Source organism: Mycteria americana, chromosome 7 (assembly GCF_035582795.1).
Source record: "Mycteria americana isolate JAX WOST 10 ecotype Jacksonville Zoo and Gardens chromosome 7, USCA_MyAme_1.0, whole genome shotgun sequence".
Classification (NCBI taxonomy): Eukaryota; Metazoa; Chordata; class Aves; order Ciconiiformes; family Ciconiidae; genus Mycteria; species Mycteria americana.
In genome coordinates this window covers 8,244,221-8,256,618 of record NC_134371.1, presented here as the reverse complement: position 1 = coordinate 8,256,618, position 12,398 = coordinate 8,244,221, and the positions used below count along the sequence as shown (strand labels likewise).

At 38.0% G+C, this 12,398-nt stretch overlaps 1 protein-coding gene across 7 annotated transcripts in view; it reads right to left on the bottom strand.

Annotated features, from left to right (window-relative positions):
* NAALADL2 (N-acetylated alpha-linked acidic dipeptidase like 2) overlaps positions 1-12,398 on the bottom strand; it is a 520,054-nt gene that overhangs the window by 36,162 nt on the left and 471,494 nt on the right. For all 7 annotated transcript variants that reach the window (XR_012776415.1, XM_075506899.1, XM_075506901.1 and 4 more), the window contains one exon: positions 560-653. Coding sequence is in view for 6 of the 7 variants with exons in the window: in XM_075506899.1 (XP_075363014.1) it covers positions 560-653 (94 nt within the window). In the remaining variant the exon portion in view is untranslated. The remainder of the gene's footprint in view (positions 1-559; positions 654-12,398) is intronic.

The window sequence follows — 12,398 nt, the reverse complement described above, 5'->3', positions numbered from 1 at the left end:
CCTAATCCCAACCCATTGTCCCAAATACACCAAGATGAGTTTCAAATACAGAACTTCCAGGGTCTCAGTGCTTCATCAACTCAAACAATACGTACTGGTAAATAATCGTGCTATGTCACACCTGAAAAAGGAGAAAAGTTAGCATGCTCTGCCAACAAGGTCAGTTAGTGGAATAACCAAACAAGGAAGATGATTGCGAAAATTAAGGAGCCAAAGGGCAATGCGATTAGAAGTCCTCTCTTGCTTGTACTGAACAAAGCCTTGAAGGGAATTAAAATCAAGTTCAGTCACAGAGGTTGTTATCTTTGACTGTAATTATGAGATTTTAATACTGATTATTGCTTAACTGACATAGTAACATCAAAAGAAATATAAACATTTTATGGCTCTATTTAGCAACAAAAACTGTGTTTTATTTAGCATTATATAATGACACTGTTTAACTAGTAAAATCACTGGCTATCATTAAAGTGGAAATTGAAAATCTCTATCAGGGAGTAGATGATCCCTTTTTTTCCTCTGTATCAATGGAGAACAATATTCCTCTAACAAAAATTACCTTTAAGACTGTTCTGAACTTCTAACGCGATGTCGAGGGCATTAAACGGCAAAACTGGTTCACTGGCAATTTGCAAAGTCACTTGTCCTGTTAGCTGAAAAATACAAAAAAAACCACAAAACAGTCAAATAATTTCTAGCAGATTTAATAGCCAGCACTTCTTTTGGAATAGCACATGCTTTCATTACATTGGATTTTCAGGGAAAAATTAACAAAACCCCATAAACACATCTTTGTGAAAAGGAATATGACGTAGACCGTTGTCTCTCTAATACAACATTAAAAAATGTTAAGAGATTATGATTTATGACCACACACAAGAATTCTGTGCAGTACTTTTTCTGTGGACCTGCAATACTGTAGGAGTCTCTGAAGGGCCTTAGTTTTGCTTTGTTTTCAAATAAAACATCTCAACGTTCTAAAAATAGGAAAGAGGTTTATTGTTTTACTTAGTTCTCTGGTTTTAGTTATTGGATTTCGAGAGTTTACACAAGTAAAAAAAACCAAACCAAACATCACAGACGTTAATGAGCTTCAGATCAAGCCTATGGCTAAATGCAAGCTGACCTGAAAACCTACTGTCTTTTGAAGAGATATGTGACAACTTGATGCACACAGACGTACAACTTCCAAACTGGATAGAACACTACATTCTCTCAGTAACTCAGTAACAGAAATTCCCAAATGAGTGAAAGGGAACTCTCAGTCCACTCCAGACTAGACATTAGCACCTGTCACGAAACTCAATGGCATGAATGGTTCTTTTCAACAGTTCCAGAGATGAGGCCAGGGACTGACTGGCCTGAGTGCTTTTTTTCAGTTATAGAAGACAGGCTCTCCAGCTCAAGGCTTAGACATGCTACAGGGGCTGTGTATAGAAATATGTCTTTCTGCTGAACTATACCCTAGCCTGTGATTAAACAGAGGATTTCAGTCTCTAGGCTGCCAAGTCCATCACTGTTCGTGGGAGCTATAAAAACACACTGACAAAAACATGCAAGAAACTTTCATTCATCTTCTTCATATCTTGATATTGCAAAAAGGGAAAAAAAATACCTGTAGGGCTGTGCTCTAAAATGGAATGACAGCTGCAGGTGATGGTGATCGTGTTGATAAAAATGTGGACTGAATAGAATCATATTGTACAATACTTCCCAAGGTGTTGGGGGGGTTAGAATAATATCTGTCCTTCAAAAGCAATATGATAGTTGCTGTGCTGAAAGTAGCATTTTAATTCTACAATACAAAGTAGTAGGAAAAGACAACAATGCTAAAGTAATATTAAAAACAATAGTACAGCAATTGAAAAGGAAAACCACCTCCCAGGAAAGTGGATGAAAACAGGGTAATATCAGAAATACAAGTTTCCTGGAGAAAGATTAATAGAACCCCAACAACATTTATAAGAAAGCATTAAAGAAATACTATTTTTTGACCTAGCCACAGCCTGATTTGGGCACAGAGACTGAGGGAACATGCTGTATTATCAGGCTGCAACCTCCATTTGAGCAGAGACACACTGTGAAGCTATTGAGATTTACCTCTAGAGAATACAATATTGCAAAACGCATGAAGAAAAAACTTACCATACATAAAGTGAGAAAAAAATATGGAAGAATAATGATACGTCAAGCCGTTATCAGGAAAACTAAAGAACTAAGAGTGAACTTGAAGGAAGATGAAAAATACTGTGTTTGGACATCCGTGTTAAAATATTACACAGTAACCTCTCATGAAACTTTTCTCCAAACTTCCCAACTGCACGGGCCATTAATGCTTGAAGGCCATTACGTTTTCTATCAGTGATTAGAGACAAAAGTCTCTGGGTTAAAAAGCATTAGAAAACATTAGTCTTAGGAATATCAGAGAGGTATTGCGGAAATACAAAAATTAAAACTGTTAGGGCAAACAGAAATCTGTACAAAACTGTATCCAAACCAGGTTCATATAATCCAACCATAAGCAACTGTAAAAATCTGGTTCTTAACGTCCAAATGCCATCCAAAATCCTTCCTTGTCCTGCATGGAACTCTTTCAAGCATAGCTGACCAAAACATTAACAACCCGTAAGTTGCTATGGAAAGGCAACTGCGACAATGAAATAACATCCTATTGAAGAGGAGGCATTCTATATGGAGACCAAACTCACTGAGTCCTAAATAGTGCTACATCACACTAAACATTTGAATTCTTCCCTGACACCCTATTTCTGCAAAAACCTTCACTAAACAGTAATGCAAGATACATATTCATAGGTATATTTTAGGGAAGGACATGAACAGTTATACAGTGCTACCGATACTTTTCAATCTGTTACCGCAATGTTTAAGAACACAAAAGTATGGAAAAAACGCTTCTTTTCTGAGGCATGAAAGTGGCATTAAAGAGGAGAATACACCCTACTAAGCACCTTTCCTTTTTGTCATTATCTCCTACAGAATCTGGCTTGATTTTTATAAGTTCTTGCCTTACTTCTATTTCTTCCAAGCAATTTTATTTTTGACTATGTAAGACCAAAGTTGTTTTCTCTTTCCTATTCAAATAAAGTTATACCATCAAAATCCTATGACTGACTGAAGCACTTTGGAAACTTTATAGTATCTCTGTATGTAATACTGCAGACATTTGTGTGTTAGTAAACAGGTAACAGCGGTGTTTATTACATCACGTACTTCGTAGGCTAATCTGGAAGAAATCAATCACATAAAGGAAAGCTCACAGCATTGATTTGAACAGAGTAAGTAATAATGCTGCAGAAGCATATATCAAACCCACATAATGCAGCAAGACAGAAAAGGCTACTGATTTCTTATTTATAGTCTTATTTTTGGATATACCATTCCCCTGAGTACAACACTGAATATACATGGAAAATAAAGGCAAGCTTCTGCCCCCTTTTCCCTGTTGAAAAATGGTTCAGACTGACTATTGAATTATTAAATGCAACAATAACTTAGCAAAGAGTACAGACAACAATTTTCTCACAAACAGAAATGCTAAAGCAGCATAATTGATTCTATTCCCATACTGAACTGGTTGTAACACTAATGACAACTTCTCAAATAACATTTAAACATAATAATACACAAACAATACACACAATAATTGATGTAACATTTGCACAATTATCAAGTCTAAAGAAAAAAATTATAGTTCAAATGCTAATTGATTCTGAAATGCTTTTCTGATACAATTTAAAATGAAAAAATAACGAATAATGTTTCTACTGCACTTGACTTTGGGAAAGGTGTTCTTCAGTAAACTGAAATGTATTTAATGAACTTCCAATTACTTTAGAGATAAATATAAAACATAACAATAATTGTGGAGTTATACTGTATATTGGAAAATAAATCTGAATATTCAAAATAGGTTTATACCAAGGTAATATTTTTTCAAGGTCTTTTACCTTACAGCGTAAACATCTTTGTAGGAAGGAAATAACTACTGTCCCTTTATCTCTCTGACACCGTGCAGATCCAAAAAGCTAAAAAAAACCCCAAACCCCAAAACTTCCAAAAATTCTGGTGTTAAAGATGATTCAGTATCACTCAACTCTTCTTAAATGAAGCCGTAGGTGGTTCTTTCTTCCAAAGTGTTATAACCTACTCTTTTAGGAACTATGTCTTCCTGCAATTCTACCCAACTTATGAAGCTAATTTCACTATAAAAGTCAGCTCTCGGGAACATCAGGTGGATCTGCACCACTCTCCAAAAGACTGTGTCAATAAAATAATAACTGGATTAAATACACACAATACATTCATCTATGTAAATTATAAATATCCTTTATCTTTTTAGCTGTTTTACAATGCAAATAAGGAAACTAACTAAAATGGAGCTGGGGGTTCATCATAGAAATGATTTTTTTTATGTCACACCTGGTTTTTCAGTGAGTTAAACTCAGTTTTCAAGGTAACTTGCTTCCTCAAATATCCAAGCTGCCTACTAACAACTCAAAGCATGTCTATTGGTATGCAAAATTTTTTTTAAAATTGAATACTTAAAACCCAGGATACGAAAATGTGAAAGGCTCCACTCAGCCTTTTTTACACTGATTCAGCTTTGCTTTTGGGGCATGCTGTTATTGATCATGTCTTGCAGGGACACATCTTAAATGTTATCTGGTTTTACAGACAACGCAGGCATGGCAACCCATCTTCCATTCTGTCATGTAATGAGAAACTTGTAAGATGAATAAAAAGAAAACATATTTAGTGGATATGAAGATATGAAAATATTATGCATGATAGAGATCAATCTGCTAGAATAAACATCAGCATATAGTGTGCAGGCAGTTTCTTTAACACAGAAGTTCACATGCCAGTCTTGGGGGTTTTTTTGTGTAGTGAAATTTGGAACTGTGCGCTATATCTAGCCTGTGTGCTATGTAAACCTCAGCGGGTGTAATTGTCGAGCCTTTAGGACATTTTTAGTTAAATTAAGAGTGCTAAAATCTAAACAGACATCTCAGATCGCTTCATATGCCAAGTTACAAACAACATAACTTGAAAAAAAACAGGTAAACTGCCATGTTTATCCTTTTGTGAACACTGCTCTTGGGTAGTGCTGTACTCCAGTTTCACCTGCTGGAATGAATTAGACACATCTACTTGAAACCTGAACTGTGCAGTGGCAACTCCTTTGTATTTCAAGCCATATACCTCTGCAACATACTTTTTCTTCTTTCCTGCAATCTATAATTTTCAGGTTTTTGTTATATAATTTTATTCTATGAATATTAACAACACTTCACCCTACTGATACCTGTGCACTCTTAGAGAAAACTAGCATACATGTGGCAGCTAATCTACATGACATATATATACATAGGTGTCTATATAAACTAGATAAAAACATGACAACTCATATTAGAAAGGAGATAAGGTAACAAGGTAGTGTAGTAAACCTGTGTAGATTCCCAACTACAGACTCAGCAGACCTCTGTATGTAAGACTTCCTACTACAGACTCAAACAATCCTTGTAATTGATCAGAGTGTGACATCGGGCAACTAACTTGTTTGAACTCTGAGCCTCAACTTCCTTTGACATCAGGCTTTTTTTTTTTTTGAGTCACGTTTGCCCTCAGACACTTCTCCCTTCACACATTATCCATGTGGTTCATGGATGAGGAAAGAGCATGGGAAGACACTGTGCTGCCTAGGGTGATCAATAACAGTGTGTTGAAAATAACACTTTTTTCCCCTCTTTTTTTCTTGTAAAGGTGAATGAAAAGGTTTAACTTTTGTGGCTGGCTGTTGCAGTGTCTAATCTCAGGTGTTCGCCTCTTTGCATCAAGGGGTCTCTCTTTCCACACATACTGACTAGCAGAGTGACCTGCTGAGATCTTTTGACATTAACCCAAACATAAACAACGGTTTCAGTTTCCACACCCATGTAAATAAGGAATAAATCTCTGCATATATTAAGATCCCCTCTCAGAACCAAAACATTAGCCATCTCAAATGTTAAAATAATCAGCCTTCCCCAACCTCTCCACCCTTGAAAAGTTAAAGAAATATTTTCGATAATACAGGCAAATTTCCTGGATTTGCTTTCTGCTGGTTCCCCGCTGCCCCAACTTCCTTCATGTTATCAGATTTTTTTAATTAAGCATGAGGAATTGAGTCTAAATGAAATCTGTGATTCTCTGACAGTAACATAATTTCAGCACCTACTATTACTGGATGAATGGCAGTAATCGTGAGACTCATGATAAATTAACGAGCATTTTTAATACTGGGATCTCACTTTACTGCAGAAAAACTTCCTGCATAATCAGTCTAGACAGTTGTTTTTCTTATATTCATCACCCCCCAAAAAAGTTAACTGCTCATACAAGAAAAGTCAGAGGCAGGAGGATGAGAAAACAACCAGTTCTTTGACCCTCTATTTTTCTGAAGAACTACATTCCCTTGATGAGACAAAGAAATAGAAATCTGATCACAAACATGTTTGCTTTGCACTAAAGCTGCCAAATTTTGAAAATTCAGAACTTTCTCAAAAATTCAGTAGTACCGTATGTGTTTTTGTTCTTACTGAAATCTACCTTGGCACTAGGGCATGTATTTACACTACAGGTCAAACGATATTTTGGGGTATCTGACATTCAGTTCAACATCCTGTATTTTAAGTCAGTAGAGGGCTCCCCAAGAAAAGAGTACGATGAGTCTATGGCTACGGTAGGTGAAGCAGAGCATAGTCATTCTTAACAGATAGCTGTTTCTGACCAAGGAAAGTATGAGGTCTTACAAATATTAAAAACTTTATTTCAGCACTCCCCTCTATAATTTAGTATTGTTTTATTTACTCTCAGTATAGAAAATACTGATTAGGAAGTAAAAGTGAAGGTGAACAAAATATGGATCCTCCTCTTTGCAGGTATCCTGTGCACAGCAAACAACACTTAACGAATTGTATTATGGTGGCACACAGCATTAGGCATCCTGAAAGTTACATATTAAGATATGCCAGAATTACGGTAGCTTGGGCTGCTTACTCTGGAGTACAGAAGATCTCTATTTACATGATCATATGCTGCATTTTCTACATGGCTCAGGATGAGATTCTGAGGCACTGAGAAATTAAGGTCACAAGTATTCTCTTAAGTGATTAATTTGCTTAAAATCTAATTTGTTGGCCAACTTAGTAATAAACAGCACTTAGAGCAGTGAAAGTACATTTTCTATAGATTTCATTCACAGCTGGGAGGGATCATTCATCCCACTGCTTTCAATTACTTGCACAAAAAAGAAACTCATACTTATCTCCGCTTTGTTTTCTGTGTACATGTAGAAATTCCTACATGTTAAATTATATTTATATAAAGTATATGGAAATATATGTTTTGTGTATATTTAAATGCATTTATGTGAATCTTTTAATACATGTATATATAAAAATATATTTAAAATTGTATTACTTTCTAGTGAGCGATTATACCCCACTCCCTGGCTTATAACTCCATAAGGTTATACAGAGTTTTTCCACTCGCTTCTACCTTCTATCCAGATCACCAATGAAAGGGATGTGAGCAAGGACATCAAGGGGTCATCATACCGCTCCCCACACAGCGGCAGAGAGCAATCCTCCTCTCTTCACGCAGCACAGAGCGGACAGAGGTGCCTTGTGTCCTGCGAGACATCACTGTGCTCTGGAGCTCACTGTCACGGGATGTGCCAGACACCATGAGCACAAACAGGTTTCAGACGGGACTAGACAGACCCATGCAGGGCAGTGCACTGCTGACTACTAAAAATGATGCTCCAGATTCAAACTTCAACTGTGGTCATAGGGGAAATACACTTCTGAGGCGTTTGTCACTAGCTACCGTCAGAGCCTGGGAACCGGGCTGAAGTCTGGCCCATTGTGGCAGTTCTCATGCTCTTGTTACCGCAGCAGCAGAGAACAGGGATTATTAACTCAGGTTCCCAGATAATAGCTTTACTGAGTTAGGCTTGGCACTGCGTAAACAAACTTGTACTCAACCTGGTTTGTTTGGAACTGAGGCAGAGCAGCTTTAGGTCTGGGCAGAATACACAGGGTTAATGCTTACACAGGAAGCCATGAAGTTAACTGTAAAGCACAGTTCCTTATGTGGGTAGTGTAGAAGTCTAGCTAGAAAGGGAGAGTTTCTCAAGTGCTTTATTCTTATTTTTTCTGCACATAAAGAGAAATTGCATGTATTTGAAGTATGCAGGTAAGTAGCAATAATCTTGAGAAGAGTTTATAATAATGTATTTCATATTTATGTATGTCAAATTCTAGTGATGTCTAGGTGCAAAGAAAGTGTCAAATTAACTTCTAGAAAGGCCACTAGATTTAAGCCTCTTGTAAAAAAAAGTTAGTCCCTTAGACTTTTCCCTAGTGTGGGTAGCTATGAGCATGCAAAAGGATGTAACAGAACGCTCTTCTGCACGAAGAGCTTCATGAGCTCTGGGTGAAGAGGTCACACCACGACAATACAAATCTTTACATCATTACAAACCCCCATGCTAGATTTCTTAAAGAGAATTTTAAAGTTTGTTCTAGCATTAATTCTTTATCTCCAACTTCAAAGCCAGGTTGCTCTGGTTACCAGCTGCAGACTTTGAGTGACAAATACAGAAAATTTTGCTTTAAAGCTGAATAATTTGCAAATAGCATTCCCATAAACCAAGATGCCATTGTTGCACAGAAAGTGACCTTTTAAATGCTTTCATTCTCTGACCCTCTTCAAGTATAGCAGGAGGAGGGGGAAACTAGTGCTAGATTCTTTTTAATGAAGCCATGTTAACTGCCTGAAGCTGGTTACAGGCAGTCCCGAGGAAACAGATTCAGCTATTGTTTTGGTAGAAAGAGAAGTATATAATAAAATATGAACCAAAATTTATCTCCACAGATCAAGGGCAAAAATCTGTAATGACAACGATCATGTACAGAAATTGCATCTTGGATAGATCTTTACTATGTCAAACCAAAACTACATAGCTTATTTTTTTATTTGCTTGTGTAATACAGACTTTCAAAGGACAAAACACACAGCTAGCTAACAGTGCACACACTTTAGGAGAAGAAATGTTAAGTATTTTTTCTGGTTTAAGCCATAAAGGAAAGTTTAAAGTTAAAGAAAGTAAATGTCATCTCAGAATAACAGACAAGATATATCAGTGTCGATTGCTGGTATGAAAACACAGGATGCTGTGATTAACAGCTTGGACATTTAGTACATAGTTCCAGAAATCATCGCACTCTTCCATGCTACTAAATGCCTTCATTGTGTTTGCTACCAGTTAGTGCCTTTCCCTGACTTATGTATGTGTTTAAGACTCTAATCAGGATGTTAGCACAACTAGCCCTCCTTACTCACGATACAGGACAATCAAAGTACAAGATGATAGGACTCAGCAAGATAATTGATAATTTTGTTAACAGTTGCCAGACAGTTGGCTGGGTCCCGCTGGTCTTACAAGTCAGACAGTAATGACTAGCAGATAAAATAAACAGCAGTGCAAGTCTGCATTTAATCACCCAGGTTCACAAGCACTCTACAGAAATATAGATCAGCCTAGCAAACAGCATGCGGTCTTACAGTCCTAATTAATCAAAGTATCTTCTCATATGCTTCAAGATACATGCATGAACCAAGAATCTCCCTGAATTAGGACCAGTCCCAGGATCATACATTCAAGGACATCCAAGTACTTGCTAAGTTTCTATTTGATCTATAAAGTTCAAAATTCAGTTCTTATGCTGAATCTGCAGGACTCAGCCTGAAACTTGTGGCATTGTTAAAAACTAGATAATAGTCATCAGAGGAGTGCAATAATAAAGAAATCTGCAATAGGAAGCTTCAACCACAGCTTTCAGTTTAGACCTTGATATCATCTTTTTAATCACTCCCCTTTTACAGAAATGGATTTGATTTAATTGAACTCCTAAAAAAAAGTCTCTAATCACACTTCATCAGCATGCAATTATTATTCAAAGGAAACCATATGTACTATTAGGCACTCTTAATTAAAATAATGCATATAATCTGCTTCAGTACCTCACAGTCATTCTCCTTGATGTTCATTATTCTTTTACTTCCATTATTGTAACAATACTTTTTTTTTTTCTTATTCTTCCTCATCTATCCCCATTTCATTTATACACTTTTTGAGCATTAATGATCATGGTATCAGGACACCGAGATGCGTTAATATGCTGTCATCTGAGATGCGTTAATATGCCACCATCCTTAAAAACTCATTGCATAGCATGACCTTCAAAACGTGTTAGACCTGACTACGGAGATTTGTAAGAAGAGGATGAGGGAATGCTGTAACAGGAGCATTAATCTATACTCTTTTTTGCCTGAATTTTATTTGCAATTATGAAGTCTTCTAAGTGGCAATACTGAAAGAATTGTTTCGTTAGGCAGCAGTCAATACTTAGAGAAAGACAGACAGGATTTGGGGAGAACAAGGGACAATGGATGGAAGAAATTGAATCTAGCAGTTGAAGAACCTGAAGAAAAGCATCAATGAGGGGTTGAAGCAATGGTTCCTTGAGGAACTTGGAAAACTTGGACAGTCAATTCAGTATTGACTCAACAGAATAAGCATTACAGAATCACAGAATTGTATAGGCTGGAAAAGACTTTTAGGATCATCAAGTCCAACCATAAACCTAACACTACCAAGTCTGCCACTACACCATGTCCCTAAGCACCTCATCCAAACACCTTTTAAATACTTCCAGGGCTGGTGACTCAACCACTTCACTCAGCAGCCTGTTCCAATGCTTGATAACCCTTTCAGTGAAGAAAAATTTCCTAATATCCAGTCTAAACCTCCCCTGGTGCAACTTGAGGCCGTTCCCTCTCGTCCTATCACTTGTTACCTGGGAGAAGAGACCGACCCCCACCTCTCTACAACCTCCTTTCAGGTAGTTGTAGAGAGCGAGAAGGTCTCCCCTCAGCCTCCTTTTCTCCAGGCTAAACAACCCCTGTTCCCTCAGCCGCTCCTCATAAGACTTGTGCTCCAGACCCTTCACCAGCTTCGTTGCCCTTCTCTGGACACGCTCCAGCCCCTCAATGTCTCTCTTGTAGTGGGGGACCCAAAACTGAACACAGTATTCGAGGTGCGGCCTCACCAGTGCCGAGTACAGGGGCACGATCACTGCCCTAGTCCTGCTGGCCATGCTGTTTTTGATACAATCCAGGATGCCATTGGCTTTCTTGGCCACCTGGGCACGCTGCTGGCTCATATTCAGGCAGCTGTCAACCAGCACCCCCAGGTCCTTTTCCGCTGGGCAGCTTTCCAGCCACTCTTCCCCAAGCCTGTAGCATTGCATGGGGTTGCTGTGGCCGAAGTGCAGGACCTTGCACTTGGCCTTGTTGAACCTCATACAACTGGCCTCGGCCCATCGATCCAGCCTGTCCAGGTCCCTCTGCAGAGCCTGCCTCCCCTCAAGCAGATCAATACTCCCACCCAACTTGGTGTCACCTGCAAACTTACTGAGGGTGCACTCGATCCCTTTGTCCAGATCATTGATAAAGATATTAAACAGGACTGGCCCCAACACAGAGCCCTGGGGGACACCACTTGTGACCAGCCGCCAACTGGAGTAAACTCCATTTACCTAAACTCCATTATGAAAAGATTCATGAGAACATTACATATTAAAGTCTCCCTATCCTCCCAAACTCAGGAAAGGTAAGATATTTAATGGTTATATAGAGAAAATATTGTTCTTTTCTCTCTTGCCATCTCTTGATGCAAAGGTACCTCAAATTTTTCCACCTAGGTCACCCTAATCAGTGAAGACTGGAGCACTGACAGTTCATTAAACATGACAGACTAGCCCTGAGGGAGACACACTAGTGAACCACACTGCTGAGGATCCAAGGGAAGCTAAAAATACATAGTTCTGTAGTACACAGCTCAAAGAAAAGACCCATAAACATTAACAGACACGTTCCACTTCAGAGGAGAATTGGATGGATAATATACTGAGGCTACCCCCAGACACCAGGACACACTGCAGTACCCACAAAGAGGCTCAATTTCCTTGTTAGGCAATTACTTCAATTAGAGTTACATTCTGCTCTTGGATATACTGGTGTGGTAGTACCAAGCCAGAAAGGTATTTAAGCTTCTTACTGGTATCATAATTCAAAGATGCAATTTCTGTTATTTTTTCACAGTACGTTTCAAATTGGAATATCCAATCTTCAATGTGTACTGTGCAAGACATAAAATAAGAAGTAATCAGTTGACTTACATTAATAATTTGAAATGTAAATCTCAAAAGGAGATCTTGTACCTCCTCCTGTAATTAAATAGTATAACTTAACAAATAAAGGTGGGGGAA